At 44.6% G+C, this 22,661-nt stretch overlaps 2 protein-coding genes and 1 pseudogene across 2 annotated transcripts; 1 reads left to right on the top strand and 2 right to left on the bottom strand.

The window, feature by feature from the left end:
• Positions 1-1,754: 1,754 nt before the first annotated feature.
• Positions 1,755-2,174, bottom strand: LOC137817902 (uncharacterized). The gene has a single exon (XM_068621127.1). The coding sequence runs from the start codon at positions 2,172-2,174 to the stop codon at positions 1,755-1,757; it is 420 nt and encodes a 139-aa protein (XP_068477228.1).
• Positions 2,175-16,941: 14,767 nt separating this feature from the next.
• LOC137817901 (uncharacterized) lies at positions 16,942-19,386 on the bottom strand (annotated as a pseudogene).
• A 1,889-nt stretch (positions 19,387-21,275) lies between these two features.
• Positions 21,276-22,661, top strand: LOC137818271 (protein transport protein Sec61 subunit beta). Its single transcript, XM_068621578.1, has 2 exons — positions 21,276-21,426; positions 22,268-22,661. The coding sequence occupies exon 2, from the start codon at positions 22,271-22,273 to the stop codon at positions 22,517-22,519; it is 249 nt and encodes an 82-aa protein (XP_068477679.1). The 5' UTR covers positions 21,276-21,426; positions 22,268-22,270; the 3' UTR covers positions 22,520-22,661.

The following is a 22,661-nucleotide window of genomic DNA, read 5'->3' on the forward strand; positions in this document are numbered from 1 at the left end:
GTCATCACTTCATAAGAGATCATGTGAACAATGGAGATTGTGAGATGAAATTCATTTAAACAAGACTGCAACTTGCTGATATATTCACAAAACCTTTGCCAAAAGACACGTTTTTCTTTTTAAGAAATGAATTAGGCATTCTTGACTCTCAAAATCTTTCTTAAAATTGTTTTCTCTGCCTAAAGTCTATTTGTGAAGAAAAATAGGGGGAGAATATGGTTTATGTGTTATCCTACAAACTGCTATAACCTGCTATAACTCTGATTTAATGTTCTGTTGCAATCTGGTGTGTATGGTGTTATCGTTTGGTGTGTTTTAGATGAGTTTTTTGGCTGGTTTTTCTACTGTTATGATTGTGTAGAAAATTGATTTATGTGCCATCATAACCTACTATGAGAGATTCTCTGCATTGCATAGCTTTTTTTTTTTTTTTGCAGGTGTTGTTTTAGATTCAATCAAGATCAACACAAACAACCAGGGATTTGTCTTCATCAAATAGGGGGAGATTATTGATCAAGTGCTTTGAAGAATCCAAATCTAAGGTGTTTGATGAAAGGCTGGTAGAATAAAGTGTGATCCACTCCTTTGTTGAATCTATAACTGATGTGAATTAAAACCTTTTTTAAATTAAGTGTTTTTCCAACTAAGTGAAAAACAATCTGTTGTTTTGTCAAATCAACCGGTTGTTTTACTCTTAGGAGTTTTTGAAAAAGGTTGAAAGGTGTTTGGTTTGGTTGACTTAACTGTCAAGCCAAAACAATCGGTTGTTTCGTGATTTCAATCGATTGTTTCTTTGCAAATTCTAACATAATTCAATTTTGAATGGTGAATCTATTTTAAATGTTTTCTAACTGAATATGCTCCTTCATTAAATGCTCTGACCAATCTTTGGAAAATATAAATGGTTTGTTTATGTTTTCAAACATATAAGAAACAGCTTTGAGAAATTCAGTTAGACAAATTTGATTCTAAGATTTCAAGATTCACATTAAGCTTTGGATTTTCAAGAGAGAGTGGAATACGATTGCAATTGTATTCAATTCAGATTGTACTGTGATCATGTGTAATCCTTTCTAAACCTATTGTATTTCTGGTGTTGTGTTGCCAATGAGTATTGTGTGTTCTTGAGGTGTTCAAGATCAATACTTTTGGTGTGGTTTGCCAAAGGTAGTGTGTTTCTTTAAGGGTTCAAGGTATGACTTTGGTGGGTTGTGTTTTGTAATCTGGTTTGATTGCTTAGTGGATTACCCAGTGGTATTCTGGGGACTGGATGTAGCTCTTGGCTTAAGAGTGAACCAGTATAAGTTGTTTATGTGATTCTCTCTTACCCTGAACTCATTTTAATTCTGTTTTAAGGTTATTTGATACAAACAACTGAATGTGTCGAAGAAACAACCGATTGTTTTTCTATGTATTGCTGCATAATTGCTTGAGTTCTTGGCTAACTTGATTCCTGTTCTGGATTTATAAAAATAATTTTATTAAACCTAAAAAAGTTTTGAAAAACCCCCCTTTAAACAATTCAACCCCCCCCCCCCTCTTATTAAAGGTCATATATTCTTACATGATGCAGCAGTCATTGATGTTAAATCTTTCGATTCAGAGATGGCAGTGACCTTAGGCTGCCATGTTCTATCAAGACATTTTAATATCTTGATGTTCAGTTCCTCCTTGTCAAAATTCTTACCAAGACTCATCAAGTGATTCACTATGTGAGAGAACCTCTTATGCACATCACAAATGGTTTCTCCCTTCTACATTCTAAAAATTTCATACTCTTGTATAAGAGCATGCTTTCTAGCTCGCATGACATCGTTTGTCCCTTCATGTGTGACTTCAAGGATGTCCCACATTTCCTTTGCTGAGCTACACTGTGATACCCTGAAAAATTCATCACAACTCAAGGCAGAGGTTATTATATTCTTGGAAATCCAGTCAAATTTGGCTTTTTTACTTTCAACCTCAGTCCAATCAGATGAAGGTTTATCAATTAAAACCTCATCTCTTTTCACTTGAGGTATAAAGGGACCATTTTCAATTGTTTCCCATATACCCTTATCAGTTGAATGCATAAAGATTTTCATTCTCGCCTTCCTAAACTGGTAATTAACCCCAGAAAACAGTGGTGGCATGTTTATGGAAGCACCTTCCCCAAAAGGAAACTTGTCAGTCATGTAAAAAGATTTTACCAGAAAAAAACATAAACTTGAATATTTTTCAAGAACCTATCTCTTGATGCCAATTGTTAGAATAGATGGCTTAAACAAGAGGGGGGTGAATTGTTTATCAAAGATTTTCGCAAAACATGATTAAGATAGAACCTTTATCAAACAATCATAGATAAGCACTTAAGGAAAGCAATCCAACAATGATACAGAAAGTGTTACAGAATTTTAACCGATTGAAATTGCGTTTTAATCGGTTGTTTATACTAGCAACAGAAACAGAATTAACACAATCAGTTATAAGGTGTTAGAGAAAGAGAGATTTACACAAAAGTTTTATACTGGTTCACTCAACCTTGAGCTACATCCAGTTCTCAGAACAACCTCTGAGTTGCACTAGTAATCAAATCCAGATTACACAAACACACCACAAAGAGGTGACCTTGAAAACCACAAGACCCACTCACCCTCTTTACAACTCTACACACCTCAAGACATAACACCCTCTAACTTTGCAGGATTTTACACACTTACAGTTGTAATGAAAGAACAATTACAAGAACTTTGAAAGGGATAGAAAACACCTGAGATTATACAAAACAGGAAGCCCTATGATCAGATCTTGTACCAGTGCAAAGCTTTAACAACAATCTTGCAAAACCTTTGAAAACTTCTTTCAAAAACAAATCTCAATCTCTATTTCAAACTGTGTAAAAACTTGTCATTTGTTTTGAAAGAAAGGCTATATTTATAGCACTTGAAATCTAGTCGTTTAAGGCAACATTAATGAGCTAAAACAGTTTTGATCACATTCAAAACAGCTAAAACAGGTTTTCAAAAAACTGTTATCAAAACACACATTTAACCGGTTGAAACCACGATTTAACCGGTTGAATGGGTTAGGTAGTTACATAACCAATTCAAAAAACAGTTTCAAAACCTTTAAGTCAGCTAAGTGACAAACAGCCGATTATATCGATAAATCAACCGGTTGTTTTCCCTTTGCTTGGAAAAACACTTTGTTTATTTAAAACATATTGATTAAGCTTTGTGCAAGGATTAAGAATTGATCTTAACATAGATTCTAAACATCCTAATCTAAACCCAAACAAAAAGTAGCACAACTTCAAGCTTTAACTTGGATTTGAAACATCAAAGCTCCCATGCTCAACATATCAGACACTGCTTCTTCTGCACCAATGTAGGCAACAACTCGACAACGTATCTCAGTAAACATCCTTGCTGGATTCCTGATCAGTGGGTCGCTGAACGGTCCTGCCATGAATCTCTGCCTAAAGGCGTGGGTGGACCATCAAGGGTTCATCCTGGGTCTGGAGCTTCACTATGAACGCCCCAAACTTGTTCAAATAATCCTTTAGAGACTCATCTTGCCTCTGCTTCACGCTGAAAAGATCAAAGGAGACTGATGGTCGGGCCTAGTTAACAATGAATTGTTCCCTGAACAACTCAGAAAACTAGTCGAGGGAGGTGATGTGGCTGTCAAGAAGGCCACTGAACCACTACAGAGTTGTGCCTGTGAACGTACCTATGAACATCGTGCAATAGATGGCGTATGTTCCTCCTGAAATGATCATTTGGGCATTGAACGCTGTAAGATGGCTTTCGAGGTCTTTTACGCCCGTAAAAAAATATTGGGCGTTATGTAGTTAGTTGGTACGAGAGCGTCCATAATCGCCTACGAGAATGGCTTGGGGCGAGCTCTTAGAAGAGCAATCGGGCCTCGCTCCACTGTAGAGCATTCATCAAGTTGTTGTAAGTTCTTGCGCAATTCCTCGTTGGTCTTGCGCAACTCCTCACTGCTTACTTGTGAAACGTCTATCTCCACCATCAGCTGATCTTGCCTGAGCAAGTGCTCAGCTCGAGCTTCTGCCATAAGCTTTTCTTGCTCAGCTTTAGCTGTTGCCAACGCTTCTGTCACTGCATCTATACTTAGCCTTTCCTGCTCAGCTCTAGCCTCTCGTTGGATCCGCTCCTGCTCCCGCTTGTACTGCTCATTGGCTTCTTGGAGAGCCCTCACAGTTTCCATAAGTTGTTGTATAGTGGGGGCATTGTTCCCCTCAGATCCCAGTGGACCTTGCCTCGTGTTCCTCATTGCGTCAGAAAACTCAAACAAAACTGATAAAATTTTATCGGGCCCCACGGTGGGCGGCAAAAGTTCTTGTCGGTTGACTTCCTCGTCGGTTGACCTTGGCGACAAGCTCTAGCCCCGGTTTGTCTCTTCTGGAATCTGCTCTACGTCGTGTTGCGCTGGAACGCGGCTTCGTTGAAACAGAGGGGGCCCTACCTGTTGATTACACTTCGACGATCAAGTCAACAAAAGGCGTACTAGAATTTAAGAAGTATTCAGTTACAGTCTTAAAAACAACGTACCTTTACCTGGGGTCTAAAGCCCCTTTGACAACTTATCTCTTGTAACAGCTTACTCTCATGAGAATCTAATCTCAATTGAAAGCATACTCAACAGGAAAACATTTTATTTATGGGTGTCTTCTCTTCAGGTGCTGCAACAGAAAGGAATCTTATGATATGAATCCAAATAGAAATGACAATAAAATTGGGAATTTAAGGTTACGGAACAGAATAAATTCAAAACAATAACAATAAAAACCTGGATAAAGGAAGGCGCCACAAACAAAGTTTGATAAGCCTAAGGATGATCGCCACAAGAATTGGTGGATTCTTGATAAGATCGCAAGATACAGGGAAAAACCCTAACAGAGAAACACTCTCTAAAATTGTCAAAATATTCGTCCCCCTAATCTGAGTTTCAACAGTGTATAAATTACAAAGGTCTTTTCTTGTTTGTAAGAAAATAAGACGATACTACAATCCTTATATTTCAAGAATGATCATTTGTCCCAGTGGTTAGGTTGATACTCTGTACTTGGTCCTGAGTTCAAATCCTACAATAAAAGGAGACAAATCAGACACATTAAAAGTGCTACTCATATTGTACTTACTTGAAAGATCAATCTTGTAGGCATTGTCATTAATGATTTCTAACACTTGAAAAGGTCCATCCCGTGCTTTCTCACATAGTCAACCTTAACCTGTGTATCTTTATGCTTTAAAACAGAAATGTTAGGCATAGTTAACAAATATATTGGAGTTAAAGGATTTAATCCATACAAAATTTCAAATGGATCACAATTCGATGTGCTGTCAACAACCATATTGTAAGCAAACTCAACATGATGTAAACATAATTCTTGGATAGTGATCTTGCCGGTGACTTGATTGTCAAAGGACTCGCCACGTCAAACTTATGCCTTCCGCAAACACGTTCCAAGCGCTTCCTCAAAGAACCCCAAGCGTACCTGCGAAACACAACAAACGGCGCCTCTAGCGGCCGATTGCACTCCGACGCTCAAGTCAGCCACACAAAACCACCAAAGAACTAAGTACGAGGAATCTCTGGGAGACTCGTGTGCACTCTGTGATTCTCACTCTCTCTCTCTCTGTGTTAACGGGTAACTTGCACGAATGAAATCTTACCTCTGCATGAGCGTGGAATGCCTTTATATACCCTGCGGCGCGCCTAAGTTATTCACAAACGAAATAACTTCGCATGTTTCTTTCGCTGGATGTCTCATACAACCTCAGTGTGAATACCAGGTGTGGCCTGGCTAGCGCACGTACCAGGTGTTACCTATTGTGTGGGCGATCGCCCCTGCATTGCTCCATGCACGTTATGGGTTAGAGAGCCCCAACCACCGACTGGCTGCTAGCTCCCTTAGGCCACTCTCGTGCGCAGTACTATGAAGCACCTGATCTTCTCCTTCTTCCACTACTCTGCCGCACGAGACTCATACGCAACACTCTCGCTGGGAATTGCCTCTCGCTCCTAGCTTGCCTGTGCATGGCGCGACGACCGATCGTCTTACCTAAACGATGATCGTGCATCCCTTCTGACCACCGACCACCACCTTAACACCGATCACCCCCGGGTAACCCTCTCAACGACACACCACACATCAGCTTCCCTGGCCCACGTGTGCCACTAAGAGCGGTCCACGTGGCTATCTACTGCTGACGTCACCGACAACCGACCGCCGACCGGATCACACGCCCCCCAGTCTCGAGTTGTATACTTGTTTTCAGGGAAGAGACTAAGTGAGCGTCCTCAGCGGCCACGTGGCAAGTGACGCCACGTCACGTGCCACATCACGTGTTGTGCTTTAAGTGACTTTACGCTTTCCTCCCTTAATCTCGCGACACGTGTACGCTTCAACGGCTAACATGAAGCGTTGTTTGCACCTCTTCACGTTCAAAACTTATGCGCCTCCATTGTTCCATCACCTTCTCCAACACTTTCTCTCTGAAACCTTTCGACTCCCCGCTTGCGATTCATCATCCCCAATCTCAAGCTTCCAGGAACTACCAGCGATCGACAAAAGGTACCCCCTTTCTTCATCTATGCCGTATTTGGACATCTTTGACCGATTGCATCGTCCAATAAGTGCACTGTGCATACATTGTGGATTGTTTTTTCTTCTTTTGCACTGTACCAGGGTTTCCTCTGGTTTCTTCTTTTTTTGCGTTTTCACTTCTTCTTCCCCTTCGTCACTTTCGTTTCTCCATTCTCTTCACGCCGTAGTGCTTTCGTTCCCTTTGTCTTCCTCTTGTTTCTCATTGACCCTTCATTTTTTCTTTCTTTTCCACTGTAGCTAATGGCTCGCACAAAAACCACCGCACGCCTTGCTTCTCCTTCCGGTGCACAGCCTTCCGCCCGTGCACCATCGTCGTCTTCAACAAGCGCAATCCCTTCGGTGAGCGCGCAACCCAGAGCGCCTCTTGCTCCCCAAGACTACGCGCGAGCGTACCAGTGGGCTCCCCTCCATCTGCTCGCCGAAACCTCTAACCAACTTCCCGCTGATCATCTAGCCACCCTGCTCAAGAGTGACGCGGACGAGCCCTCAAGTGCCCTCGATAGGGAAGACGACAGACACCTGGGCATGTGCATCCCCCCCCCCGAGGCATGCCTGTATGCGTGGACGGGGTGCCCTTCACCTTCATCTACTCAGCCATCTTCAAAAGGCTGCGTCTCCGACTCCCTTTCACCTTCTTCGAGAAGGATCTCCTCACCGAGCTGAACGTGGCTCCGTGTCAACTCCACCCGAACGCTTGGGCATTCATCCGGGCGTTCGAAATCCTTTGCAACCATTTCGGACACCCTCCATCGACTGACGTCTTCCTCCATTTCTTCGAGGCCAAGAACCCCGGTGACAGGTCGTGGGTAAGCCTGAATGGTGTCTCAGGGAGGGTAATCTTGGGCCTATACCAACAATCCTTCAAGGATTGGAAGGGTAGGTTCTATATGATCACCTCCAACGAGCACAGCCCAACCCTACTCGAGGGCTTCCCCCTCTACTGGGTTCCCAAGGTAGAATTCAGGAAACCCCGGGGTTTGGAGGCCATGGCGCCATACAAGCGCGAGCTGTGTGGCCTTCTTTCGAGCCTGGGCACCAAGTTTGGCTCCTCCACCCTCATCAAGCACGAGTTTGATGCAGAGATGCTCAAGAAATACATTGGTTTTCCCTCTTATCTTCTCTCTGACTTGCTATTATTATTATTTTGAACATGCGCCTCGTGCTTGCTTGCCATACTCATTCATCTGCATATGCTAATCGCCTGTCTGAGCTTTGTTTTATTTTTTTCTCGGCTTCTTGCGCACTAACCTCTTGTTATGCTTACCTGGTGCAGATATGACTTCCACAAGGGAACGCCGGCAACAACTGATCGAGCTTGCCAAAATTCGACGAGCTGCCGGGTCGTTCTCTGGGGCGGAGGCGACCGCCGAACCCATTCCCGCTTTCCCCATCTCGGTCGTGCCAGCTGACGGCCCCGAGACCAGGGGCGATAAGAAGAGGAAACGGTCGGTGAAGGCTCCCACCACCGTCGTGACCATCGACGAGGAGAGCTCGGGGTCCCCCTTGGTCCAACGGAGGAAAAAGGGAACCGAGGGACCTGAGGAAGACGCCATCCCAATCCCTCAGGCTCAGGCCTCCCCTGCACGCCCTCCTTCTCCAACTCCTCTTCCTTCCCCGCTCCCTGCCAGACCACTCCCACTGCCTCAAGCAACTGGGAGCGGGGTTGCGCGCTCAGAGGGGACCTCTCGCCCTCCCACCTCCCCATGCCCTCAAGATTCTGCTACCACAACCGAGGGTGGTGGCGAGAGTTCCCTCCAAGCATCGGGTCAAGCGCTGAGGGGCTCTCCAGAGTCCTTCGCCTGACTAAGCAGCTGATTCAAGGACGCGAGCTAGTCAAGTGGAGTGCCAACGAAGTGGATCTCCATCTGGCGGGCCAGATGGTGCTTTCCCTCGAGTTCTCCACGTAGCATCGCCGTCTTAAGAAGCTGGAAGGTAAGATGAACGAGTTGCTCAACCAGAAGGAGTCGCTCCAAAGCGACTACGAGGCTCTTTAAAATACCAACGGCATGCTGAAGGACATGCTGGAGGAGGCCAAGAAAGGACGCGCCCTACAAGTCCAGGAGACCATCAAGGCGGAGATGCTGATGGGGGATGCCATCGCCGCTCTTGATGCTGATCTGCTGGAGACAACGGGAAGGACCCTCCAGCTCGAGACTGAGAATACCTTTCTGCGTCAACAGCTTGCAAAAGACCACCTCTCAGCAAAAGACCAAAAGCTCAAGGACGCTGAATCTGCCAACGCCACTCTGATCACCGAGAAGGTCGTGCTTGAGAACGAGAAGACCAAGCTTTGGGAAGAGGCTGCCGATACCTTCACCGACGGGTTCGACTTGGCCCTTGAGCAGGTGAAGTGCGTCTTCCCAGAGGCTAACTATTCTCAGTTCGCGATGGACTTCGAAGTGGTGGATGGCAAGATCGTCCGCCCTTGATTGCTTTTGATGTAGCTTTCTTTATTTTGTTCATAAACATTTGTCTTGTAAGAACTTTGACTGTATATATTAAATTCCTCTTTTCTCTTACTGCTCGTTCTGTTGTGTACCTCTTACTTAGCCTTTAGCTCTTGCTATGCACGATTAACTGTTTAACCTACACGAGCTTGGTACAAAACCTTGACTGTATTTGAACTTTTTCTTTTGACTTTGACCACAACTAACGACGTTTGATAACGCCGGAGCTTGGTTCGCTCAGGCCTACCGCGTAAGAACTTGTCCAAAAACTCTCAATATTGTTCTAACCACCCATGACCGATCAAAGCGCTACAGCCACTCATCAGTCATCGAGCCTCTGCTCCCACCTTATATCCATCTAGGTTGTGTGTCGCTCCAGCGCTAAGTGCATAGAGGACTTCGACCTCGATCGGTCGAGGATGATGCCTTGTCTTGGGGAAAAGAGTGTTTCTCGATAACCCCTCTTGCTTGCCCCAAGGCCATCAAACCTTATCTCGTCGGGTCGTACATCGTCCTTCTCACTCCTGGGGTGAGGAGGGTTTCTTGACTAAGAATTCTACTGCGCCAATTTTGATGTTATGCCACTTGGGTAAAGGTGTTTCTCGAAATCCCTCCTTCCCTTTATTGGACTTACTAACACCCCTGCCCTTTCGAACCTTAGTTGCCTACACTCACACCTGGGGTGAGGAGGTCTTTAAACCGACTGCCCTGCTCGCGCCTGGGGCAAGGAGGGTTTAACCGATTACCTGCGCTCGCGCCTGGGGCGAGTAGGATTTTAACTTAAAAACTTGCAAACCTTTCATACTGATAACTTCTTTTTTTTATTGGGTGGCCTCATTAAAACCCTCTTCTGGGAAAAAGAGTGCCCCCTGATCTGTTCAAGCTGTTTATACTAGCGCAAAGGCGCGACTACTTTACATTCTCAACTGAAATAGAACTTTAAATGCGTGGCATTCCACGTTCTGGGGATCGTCCCTCCGTCCAAAGTCTCTAGCCGATAGGCGCCATTCTCCAACGTCTCCACCACTCTAAACGGGCCAGTCCACTTAGGGGACAACTTATTCTCCAACTCGTGCTGATGTGCTTTCCTCATCACCAGGTTCCCTTCTTGGAACTGCCTCGGTCGCACCTTGGAGTTGTGCCTACGCTCCACCCTTCTCTTTACGGCTTCGGCACTAACCCTGGCCTCTTCTCGTACCTCATCCAGGAGGTCCAGGTTTACTTTCCTCTCCTCGTTGGACTCCTCGGCCACGAAATTTAGAAACCTTGGTGAGCTTTCTTGTATCTCCACAGGGATCATAGCGTCCGACCCATAGACCAAACTGAACGGTGTCTCATGGGTGCTAGATTATGGGGTGGTGTGATAGGTCCACACGATCCTGGGAACCTCCTCTGCCCACGTTCCCTTGGCCTTTTCCAACCTTCTCTTCAGCCCTCTGAGCAGTAATCGGTTGGCCGATTCCACCTGCCCGTTCGTTTGAGGGTGCTCCACCGAGGCAAACACCTGCTGTATTCCTATTTCTTCGCACAGGTTCTTTAGTTGGTGACTCGTAAACTGGGTACCATTGTCGGAGACCAAACGCTTGGGCACTCCGAAACGGCACACAATGTTCGTCCACACAAACTGTTGGACCTTGTGAGCGGTGATCTGCGCGACCGGCTCTGCCTCCACCCATTTCGTGAAATACTCTATGGCGACGATCAGAAACTTCATCTGCCTCACTGCTAAGGGAAAGGGTCACAGGATGTCGATTCCCCAGGTGTGGAACGGCCATGGGCTGTGAATCGACCTCAGCTCTTCAGGGGGCGCCTTGTGCCAATCTCCGTGCTGGTGGCACTGCTTGCAACGTTGAGCATACCCCACGCAGTCTTCTTTCAACATTGGCCAGTAGTACCCTGCGCGGAGAACTCTACTTGCCAAGGCGCGACCACCGATGTGGCTTCCACACACTCCCTCGTGGAGCTCTGACATGATCCTCGTGCACTACTCTCCGTGCACGCACACCAATACTGGATGGGTGAATCCAAACTTAAAGAGGTCCCCATCGATAAAGGTAAACTTACTCGACCTCTTCTTTACCCTTTTCGCCTCCGACGGGTCCAGCGGGAGCACCCCATCTGCCAAATATCGCTGGTACGGCGTTATCCACGTGTCAGTTCTTCCTACAGCGCAAACCTCCATTGCCTCATTGGTTCTTATTGGTCGCGCTCTCACCCTGGGCGCTCTCAAGGTTTCTTGAGTGAGAGACCGATGACCGATCGTTATGCGCTCCCTTGACTTGCACACTTGAAGTACTTGGTTGTCCGTTACGAACGCGCGAGGTACCTTCAAGGTAGGGATGGCAAAGCGGGGCGGGCCGTGCGGGCCAGCCCGCCGCCCGCTGGTAAAAAACACGGGGCGGGCTGACCTTTTCAACCTGCTAACCCGCATTAGCCCGCCCCGCATTAGCCCGCGGCCCGCGCGAGCAAGCAGCGGGGCGGGGCGGGCTGGCCCGCTAACCCGGAAGAAAAAAAAATGGATGAAAGTTCTTTTAAGGTGGCATCCAATGTTATTGAAATGGAAGAATGTCAATAATGTTTATGTTTAATGTTTTTGAATTAATGTTTATGTTTAATGTTTTGGAATTAGGTATTTTTAATGTTTTGGAAGTAGAAGAATAGTGATATTTGATACTTATCTTAATGTTTAATGTTTTGATGTTTGACTATGTTTGAAAAGGAAGAAAAATTAATTTAGGTTTGATAGTAACAAATACATAGGTTTAATTTGACAATTTTTTAAGAAAAAATGTAAAAAAATAATAATAATAATTTTAAAAAAAAAGAACGCGGGTTGGTCTGCAAACCCGCGGGCTAACTCTTATGCGGGGCGGGTCGAGAATTCTAGCCCGCAATAACTTTGCGAGGCGGGCCAAGCGCGGGGCGGGCTGACCCGCTTTGCCACCCCTACTTCAAGGTCTCTTGGATGACGGTCCTCTGCCTGCCCCCCTTGCCTGAGCTGGCTAGCTTAGCGAGCAAGTCAGCTCTGGCATTCTACTCTCTTGGTACGTGGACCAACTCAAACTCTGCAAAGGACGTCTTCAAGGTGTGCACATACTCGAGGTATGCAGCCATCTGTTGGTCTTTGGCCTGGAACTCTCCCGTTACCTGCCCGGTGACCAACAAGGAGTCGGTCTTGGCCAACAAACTCCTTGCTCCCATCTCCCTTGCCAGCAACATACCGGCGATCAAGGCCTCGTACTCCGCCTGGTTGTTGCTGGCCTTGAAAGCGAAGCGCAGAGACTGCTCGATCAGCACTCCGTTTGGGCCTTCCAGGATGACTCCAGTGCCACTTCCCTGTTGATTGGAGGTGCCATCCACTGATAAGACCCAATGAAAACCTAAGCCCTCCAAAGGTGCAGCGCCTGATGACAACTCGACGACGAAGTCCGCAAACACCTGCGCCTTGATCGGTCCTCGGTGCTCGTACCTTATATCGAACTCAGATAGCTCTACGGCCCACTTCACCATCCTCCCGGCTACGTCTGGCTTCTTGAGCACCTTCTGGATGGGAAGATCGGTCATCACTACAACCGTGAAGCTGTGAAAGTAATGGCTGAGCCTCCTCGCTGAGAACACCACCGTCAGAGCTGCCTTCTCCAGGGCCTGATACCTTACTTCAGGACCCTGGAGCACCTTACTCACAAAATAAATAGGTCTCTGGACCTGGTCTTGCTCTTGGACCAAAACTAAACTGACCGCCCTTTCCGTTACAGCAAAGTACAAGCGGAGAGGGGTGCCCTCCAGTGGCTTGCACAACACTGGTGGGCTTGCCAGATACCCTTTTAGCTTAATGAAAGCCTCCTCACACTCCTTAGTCCAAACGAACCTACTGTTCCGTTTGAGACACTGGAAGTAAGGATGACCCTTCTCTCCTCCGGCGGACATAAATCGTGACAATGCCGTCAACCGACCGGTGAGTTGCTGCACCTCCTTCACCGACGATGGGCTCCTCATTGCCATGATCGCCGCACACTTCTCGGGGTTCGCCTCGATTCCCCACTCTGTTAGGAGGAAGCCTAAAAACTTTCCCGCTTCCACGCCAAAAATACACTTCTCTGGGTTGAGCTTCAACCTATATTTGGCGATTGTTGCAAACAATTCCTCCAGATCAGTGACATGCTGCTCCTTCTCTCGCGAGGTTACCACCAAGTCATCGACGTAAGCCTGTACATTCCTTCCTAGCATTGGTGAGAGCACCCTATCCATCAACCTCTGATAGGTGGCCCCCGCGTTCTTCAGCCCGAAGGGCATTACCTTGTAACAGTAACAAGACCGCTCGGTCATGAACGCAGTCTTGCACTCGTCCATCGGATGCATCCTGATCTGGTTATAGCCTGAGAATGCATCCAGGAAACTCATAAGCTGGCATCCCGACGCGCTATCCACCAAGGCGTCTATGCTGGGTAGGGGATAGCAGTCCTTTGGGCATGCCTTGTTTAGATCGGTGAAATCCACGCACATCCTCCACTTACCATTTGACTTCTTCACCAGTACCACATTAGCCAGCCATTCTGGGTACTGGATTTCTCTGATGTGCCCCGCGGCCAAGAGTTTGCGGGTCTCTTCGTGGATTACCTGCCTTCTTTCCTCATTGAACTTCCTCCTCCTTTGGCGCACCGGTCGGATCTGGGGGTCCATTGCAAGACGATGGCAGAGGAAGTCCAGGTCAATGCCTGGCATGTCCGAGGCTGACCACGCAAACGCGTCCAGATGCCTCTCAATCACCTCGGCGATCTGTCTTCGCGTGTCGTCGCTGAGCGATCCCCCCAGCTTAAACCTCTTTTCTTGGATCTCCATCTCCACCCACCCCTCAACAGGGTGGGACCTCCATTCACTGGTGATGACCGCCCTCGCGATTCCGGACTCGCGAGGAGTGATCATGCTGTCTTCCTCAGTTTCAGCTGGGGTCATCCCCGAGCCCCCCAACACTGCTTCCTCCATCTCCAGATGCCCCTTACCACCTCCACTCCCGATCGCCTCTCGCCTGCACCCGGCGGTGGTGTCATGGTGACATAGCACACGCTTCTCTGTTGCTTGAGGTTGTTCTCATAGCAGCGCCTAGCTTCCTTCTGGTCCGACTTGATGGTGTTCACTACCCCCTCCATCGATGGCAGCTTCAACTTCATGTGCCTCGTCGACGGTACGGCACCCAACCTGTTGAGAGTCGGTCTTCCCAACAGTATGTTGTAGGTAGATGGGGCATTCACCACTAGGTACTTGATCTTCTCGGTGCGAGCCCCGGCCCCATCGGTAAACGTGGTTCTCAGCTCGATGTAGCCTCGCACCTCCACTTGGTCCCCTGCGAAACCATATAAGCACCCCGGGTGTGGCCTTAGATAATCGAGGGGTAGCTGTAGCTTGTTGAACGTCGGCCAAAACATCACGTCCGCCGAGCTTCCTTGGTCTACAAGGACCCTGTGCACTTTTCTCCCTGCCGTGACGAGGGAGATAACAATAGGATCGTTGTCGTGTGGCACAACGTCCTGGAGATCCGCCTTGGTGAAGGTGATGTCAACGTCGGGGGAGCGATCTTCTTCCACCGAGTCGACCGCCATCACCGAGCGTGCGTACCTCTTCCTCTGAGAGGTCGTACATCCTCCTCCAGAGAAGCCTCCCGCAATCGTGTGCACCTCCCCGTGCACCGGCACTTCGTGCTGCGGATCCTCCGCTGGTGGTCCCGACGCCCGATCACCTTGCTTCTCCCGCAAGTAATTGCTCAGGAAACCACTTTTCACCAACTCCGCGAGTTGGTGTCCTAACGCCAAGCAAGTGTGGAGTGAGTGGCCATAGGCCTGGTGAAACTCACACCACACGTTCTTTTTTCGTCCCAGCACCTTGTCAGTCTTCTCCGGTGCTCGCAGACGTGCCGCTATGGCTGGAATGGCGATCAGCTCCGCCAATTCCACCACAAAGTCGAATCTAGGGGGTGTGTTGCTCTCCCTCGCGCGCCCCTACCCTGGCCAGTCCTAGGTTCATAAGGGCGGGGCTTTCCCTGGGCCCTCTTTCCTTCTTTGGCCTCGTGCACCCTCATTGGCTGCTGAGACCTATTCGGGCCTGCGCGCGATTTGGCCGGGATCGCGCTTTCCCTCTTCTCAGAAACAGCTGTTTCTGCCACGATGTGCGCCACAGCACGACGCCTAATCTCCGCGAAGGTGCTGGGGCGGTTCCTGATCAAAGATTCACTGAAAGGGCCCGCCAGAACCCCTTTCTTGAACGCATGTACCAGCATATCCTCATCTTTGCTGGGCAGCCTCACCACCTGAGCCCCAAAACGGCTAAGGTAGTCCCGGAGGGACTCGCCCTGGTTCTGGCGCACGTCGAACAGGTCGTACGACACCACTGGGGGTGCCCTGTTGACGATATACTGCTCCATGAACAGCTTCGAGAACTGCTGAAACGAAGTGATGTGGCCATCTGGTAGGCTCACGAACCACTCCAAAGCGATCCCACTCAATGTGCTCATGAACAGTTTGCAGTACACCGCGTCTGAGCCCCCAGAAAGCATCATCTGGGTGTGAAACGCTGTCAGATGCGTTTCTGGGTCCTCCACCCCTGTAAACGAGGCTTTCACCCCCACCAAGCCTGATGGCACCACTGCACCCATGATCTCATATGAGAATGGCATGGGGAAAGCCCTGGGGGGAGACGGTGGCGGCGCCACTCTCTCTTCCGCCACCCGCTCCTTCTGCGCCTGCAAAGTCTTGCGCAATTCTTTGTTAACGTGATCCAGCTCTTCATTCCTTCCCTGGGATGCAGTCAAATCTGCTTGCATCCTTTCTTGCTCCATTCTTGATGCCGCCACATCATCTTGCAGCGCTCGCATCATTTCCAAGACTTGCGCCATTGTCACAGCTCCCTCTTCAGCTGATGGCGTGGGTGAAGTTTGCCTTGTCTGCCTCATTTTCTCAGCAAGAATCTCAAGAACAAACGACGAAAACTAGCAGCATGGTGGATGGGATCACAAACTCACACGGGCCCCACGGTGGGCGCCAAATGATCTTGCCGGTGACTTGATTGTCAAAGGACTCGCCACGTCAAACTTATGCCTTCCGCAAACACGTTCCAAGCGCTTCCTCAAAGAACCCCAAGCGTACCTGCGAAACACAACAAACGGCGCCTCTAGCGGCCGATTGCACTCTGACGCTCAAGTCAGCCACACAAAACCACCAAAGAACTAAGTACGAGGAATCTCTGGGAGACTCGTGTGCACTCTGTGATTCTCACGCTCTCTCTCTGTGTTAACGGGTAACTTGCACGAATGAAATCTTACCTCTGCATGAGCGTGGAATGCCTTTATATACCCTGCGGCACGCCTAAGTTATTCACATACGAAGTAACTTCGCATGTTTCTTTCGCTGGATGTCTCGTACAACCTCAGTGTGAATACCAGGTGTGGCCTGGCTAGCGCACGTACTAGGTGTTACCTACTGTGTGCGCGATCGCCCTTGCATTGCTCCATGCACGTTATGGGTTAGAGAGCCCCAACCACCGACTGGATGCTAGCTCCCTTAGGCCACTCTCGTGCGCAGTACTATGAAGCACCTGATCTTCTCCTTCTTCCACTACTCTGCCGCACGAGACTCATACGCAACACTCTCGCTGGGAATTGCCTCTCGCTCCTAGCTTGCCTGTGCATGGCGCGACGACCGATCGTCTTACCTAAACGATGATCGTGCATCCCTTCTGACCACCGACCACCACCTTAACACCGATCACCCCCGGGTAACCCTCTCAACGACACACCACACATCAGCTTCTCTGGCCCACGTGTGCAACTAAGAGTGGTCCACGTGGCTATCTACTGCTGACGTCACCGACAACCGACCGCCGACCGGATCAGATAGCCATCACCTTTTCATAATCTACATGAACTCCTTTGGTACTTACCACAAAACACAAGAATGCAATTTGTTCAGTACAAAATGTGCATTTCTCAAGATTAGCATACAACTTTTTTGTTCTAAGAATATTTAAAACAACACACAAATGTTCCTCATGTAATTCCAAACTAGTGCTATAGATCAAGATGTCATCAAAATACACCACAAAAAAATTTCCCAAAAATTCTCTCAAAACATAGTTCATTAATCTCATAAAAGTGCTTGAGGCATTTGTTAGCCCAAATAGTAACACACGCCAGTCATACAATCCATATTTTGTTGTAAAGACAGTTTTCCATTCATTCTCATTCCTAATCCTAATTTGATGGCAACCACTTCTTAAGTCAATTTTTGAAAATATACAAACACCATACAATTCATCCAATAAATCATCTAACCTGGGAATAAGGTGTATATACTTTATGGTAATGTTATTGAGTGCTCTACAATCTGTGCACATCCTCCAATAACCATCATTTTTAGGCACCAAAATTACTGGAACAGCACATGGGCTCATGGTCTCTTGTACCCATCCTTTGTTCATCAATTCTTCAATTTGAGTTTGGATTTCCTGCAAAACAGAATCAACACTAGGAAGAAAATTAATTTGGTTAGAATGGTCAGCAACCAAAGTGTTGTTTTTGCAATAAGGTAAATAAAGAGGTTTGCTAGAAAGTAGCAACTTCTTCACTTCATTCACTTTCAGTAATCCACTCATTTTTCTCTCATGTGTTTCTCTCTTTTTAAGTGTTTCACTCTTACTCTGTTTAGGTGTTTCACTCATCTCTCTTTTCTCTTGGACTCTCTTTTCTCTCAATTTGATTTGATCCTCACACACCTCTCTAGGAGATAAGGGTTTGAGAATGATCTTCTTATTATTCTGCATGAAAGAGATTTTATTGGTGAAACCATCATGAATAGCCTTGGTGTCAAACTGCCACGACCTCCCTAACAAAATGTGAGTTGCCTCCATTGGAACCACATCACACAAGACATTGTCATTATATTATCCTATGGATAGGTTCACCTCCACTTGCTTACTCACTGTCATCTCTCCATCTTCACTAAGCCATTGAAGCTTGTATGGCCTTGGGTGCGGTTTTGTCTCCAAATTCAATTTGGTAACTAGTCTTGAGCTAGCTACATTGGTGCAACTTTCTCCATCAACTATGAGTGAACATATTTTCCCTTGAGTGGAACATCTAGTATGGAAAATATTTTCCCATTGGGTTTGGTCCAAAACTTGCATTTTGCTTCCTAAAAGCCTTCGAATCATCAACAAATCACCCTCCAATGTATCCAACTCCACCTCTACCTCTTCCTTCTCTTCTTCACTTGAAGGTTCACTGACTATTTGTGTCTTTAATAAATTGATCATATTCTTTTTTGTTGGACATTCTGAAGCATAATGTCCTTTTCCCAAGCATTTGAAACATTTTACCTCACTTGTTTTCCTTTTAGGTGGTGAGTTACTATATCTATGAGGTGACTTCCCACTTGAAGAAGTGACTGAACTTGAGGGAACTCCTTTATCCTTCATCGCCTTATCCTTCCAATAGAAATTTTTATTATTGTTAGAACTCCTCATGATTCCCTTCCTCTTGAGTTGTTGTTCTACTTGGTTAGCCTTGTGCAACAACTCTTTCATGTCAACATACTCTTGCAACTCCACAACATCCCTAATATCATGATTCAATCCATTCAAAAATCTTGCCATGATTGCTTTGTTTTCTTCATTCTTTCCAGCTCTAATCATGGTTACCTCTATCTCTTTAAAATACTCTTCCACACTTTTATTTCCTTGAGTCATTCTTTGAAGTTTGAGTTGCAAATCCCTATTGTAGCTTGTTGGAATATATCTCTTCCTCATAATCCTTTTCATTTCTGTCCAAGTATTCACCATGGGTTCCTCATATCTAATTATCTCCCTTTGGTATTTATTCCACCAAGTTAAGGCATAATGTGAAAATTCAGTTGCTGCCAACTTCATCTTCTGCTCCTCATTATACTCATTGCAAGCAAACACATTCTCCACTTTAATTTCCCACTCCAAGTAAGCATCAGGATCACTTTTCCCATTGAATGTGGGAATATTTAATTTTATTCCATCAATTCTCAGAGTTCTTTGTTCTCCGTCATTTTCTTTTCTCCTCCTCCTATCTCCTCCTCTATTTTCTGGATTTACTTGTTGTGCTTGCTCCATTTGATCCAACCTCTCATGGAGTCCATCACTTTGTTGTTTCATTATCCTTTCCAAGTGTTGTGTTAAGGCTTGCATCTGTAGTTGAGACAGTCCACTATCTGACGGTTCCCCTGCCATGCTCAAGTAAACAGATTACAAATAACAATAAGTTTGGGCCTCACACCACTTTCTCACGTGTTTACACTCAACACTCGTGTTTCACACAATAAGGCTTTTTTTTTTCCTAATGATCACACTGCCTTTTACCACTCTTTCTCTACTTAAGGTTCTTACAAGAATCAAACAATCAATAATCCAGAATCACTTTCAAAAGTAGCAATCAGAATCAATTAAAAATAATAGTAAAGAACAAAATAGTGAAGAATAATTTCACTATCAACAAACAAGCAAGACAATTAAAAAACAGCAAGCAAAAACAATATATAGAGAAAATAAAATATGTAGACAGGACACTTTTAGAACTTTTAACAAACACAAAGTATGCACTGACTAAGAACTATTTTTTTTTTCTGTTTTCCTCTTGTTTTTTTTTTCTATTTCTGTTTTCCTCTTCTTCTTCCCTTTTTTATTTCTTTTCTTTTCTTTTTTTCTTCTATTTCTTCTTCTTTCTTTTTTCCTTTTTTTTCTATTTCTGCTTTTTTTTTAAAAAAAAATTAAAAAAATGAACAGTACCGTGAACAGTACCCCGTGAACAGTAATGAGGGGAAAAAAAAATACAGGATGCACAATTATATTATGACTCAAACCTTTGCTCTGAATACCTACTGATATGAATCCAAATAGAAATGACAATAAAATTGGGAATTTAGGGTTACGGAACAGAATAAATTCAAAACAGTAACAATAAAAACCTGGATAAAGGAAGGCGCCACAAACAAAGTTTGATAAGCCTAAGGATGATCGCCACAAGAATTGGTGGATTCTTGATAAGATCGCAAGATACAGGGAAAAACCCTAACAGAGAAACACTCTCTAAAATTGTCAAAATATTCGTCCCCCTAATCTGAGTTTCAACAGTGTATAAATTACAAAGGTCTTTTCTTGTTTGTAAGAAAATAAGACGATACTACAATCCTTATATTTCAAGAATGATCATTTGTCCCAGTGGTTAGGTTGATACTTTGTATTTGGTCCCAGTGTTTGGATGTCCGCATCATCTTATCTCTAAAGAGAGCATAAAATAATAACAGAACAACCACCAACATCAGGGGAATACTCTGCCCACGTGAGCACCCTACTCATGGTGCAACTTAATCATTGGTCATGCATGCAACTTAATCATTATGTGTCCTAAAACACATGTACTCAAGTTAAAAGAAACATTTACTTGACCTAGGCACCACATGTGTTATGCGTACCCCTAAGTTCAAAAATACCCTTTACTAGTGATCATATAATATGTCACAACAGATTTACCAACTAAACTGGACCCAACTCATGACTCAATAGCCAAGCTGACCTACTCACCCAATATATCGAGATCGAGCTACTAAACACTTTTTCCAATACAATAAATATATTCTTTTTTCAGTAATCGATTAGTTGTATTTTGTGAATAACTTCTTATTCAATATCTTAACTTATCATTTTTAAGAAATTATTTAATATTATTTTATTAGGATAACATTGTCTTCATAAATTCCGATTAAGATAAAATATATTCGTAATCTTCTAAATTAACATATTTTGTTTCCTTATCTAGGAGGATTGACTCTTAAATAAATAAGGAGATAAGAATGTAATTTGTCTGTTATTAATGCAATTATTTCTTGCTTCCGTTGAAGTTTTCCCTTATTTCTTTTACTATTTTTTGTTTCTTTCAAAAAAATGTTATTATACGTTAATTGTTTTAAATTAAAATCCCTCTCATATATCTATTTTTTCTCCCTTTTAAAAATATTTCAGAAACAATTAGATGGCTCAAAACGAAATTTTTATTAGAAGATATCAATAATCAGCAAAACATGGTGACATGGCATAATGTTATTGGTTGTTTTGACGTGGACTAAGCAAAGTCAAATTTCTGCTTCTATATATATATATATATATATATATATATATATATATATATATATATATATATATATATATATATATATTATTGTAAGGCCACACAGTGGTAACGTGAAACGAGTTGGTGGCCGTAGCTCTATATCTCCGGCGAGTTTTTCTCTCAAATCTGCAGCAACCACCAACACCAGTCACCGGAAATTCCTTCCAAGGTTTCTTTATTTCCAGGTAGTATTGCTGATAATATATATGAGCTTTTTCTTTTAAATGTTAGGGTTTTGAAATTGATTTTGTGTATCCTTCAACTGTTATACTTCGATGCTTTCTTTTGTGTGTCGTTTAATTTTTATAAATGTGAATGTAGTATTTATTTTCACGTTTTGAATTGTTCCATTTGTTAACTGTTAGTGTTAACTGTGATGTTATGGATCCAATTTCGTTTTGCCTTCTGTTGTACCAGAGGGATACATCGATTTTTAGGTTTTAGTTTTTATGATTGGTTAATAGAGGGGTACATGGATCGGGAAAATAGATCGTTTTTGTTTTTGGGTTCTGGGTAGGTTTGTGATGTAGAGAAGATTAGAGTCTGCAGATCTGGAATCCTAATTTTATTAGTACTGTTGGGTGATGTAGTTTTGGATGCGGTTTTTTAAAAGAAAAAGGCAGATGCAGTTTTTGGATGCATTTTCATAAATGCTTTTAGCGTTGTTCTTCTATCAGGATTACTGTTTCATCTCAGTAATCTCTATATTGACCTTTGATGCAAGCTTTTACTCTGTGAATTACTTTGGTGAAGCATAAATGAATGACTTTGAAGAGATGGTTGTTAAAATTAAATGTATACATGTCAAATATTGAATTTGAATTAGAGATACATTGCTTTTTCATTCATTTTAGAGTTGAGTTCTTGACATTTTCTTTCGATATCTAACTAACTTGAGTTCCGATTTGTTCTGGAGGGGCGACTGAGTTAGCTGTGAGAAGATTTAGTTGAAGTAGTTGATTTGAGGTTTTGTATTTTGTTTTTTTATTTAAGATTCCTAATGTATGTATGAAACGTGTGTCTCAGAAAATGGCTTTAGGTGGAACAGCTCCCCCAAGAGGAAGTGCAGCAGCTACTGCAAACATGAGGAGAAGGAGAACAACCAGTGGTGGGGCCTCTGGAGGAGCGGCTGGAAATATGCTCCAATTTTACACTGATGATGCTCCTGGACTCAAGATCTCCCCAAATGTGGTTCTTGTAATGAGCATTGGCTTTATAGCATTTGTTGCCGTCCTTCATGTGATGGGCAAGCTGTATTTTGTGCGTAGGGAGGCTTAGAGAAAAGATTTAGGTCCATTTTTGGATTTTTAATACACAGTCTCTCTTATGAAACAGACTCAAATCTTTTCCTTGCTTTTGTATTCATTTTTAAATGTAAAAACTGTTTAAATACTTTGGTAGTAAGAAGTATTTTGTTACA

Source organism: Phaseolus vulgaris, chromosome 10 (assembly GCF_051622355.1).
Source record: "Phaseolus vulgaris cultivar YP4 chromosome 10, ASM5162235v1, whole genome shotgun sequence".
Lineage (NCBI taxonomy): Eukaryota > Viridiplantae > Streptophyta > Magnoliopsida > Fabales > Fabaceae > Phaseolus > Phaseolus vulgaris.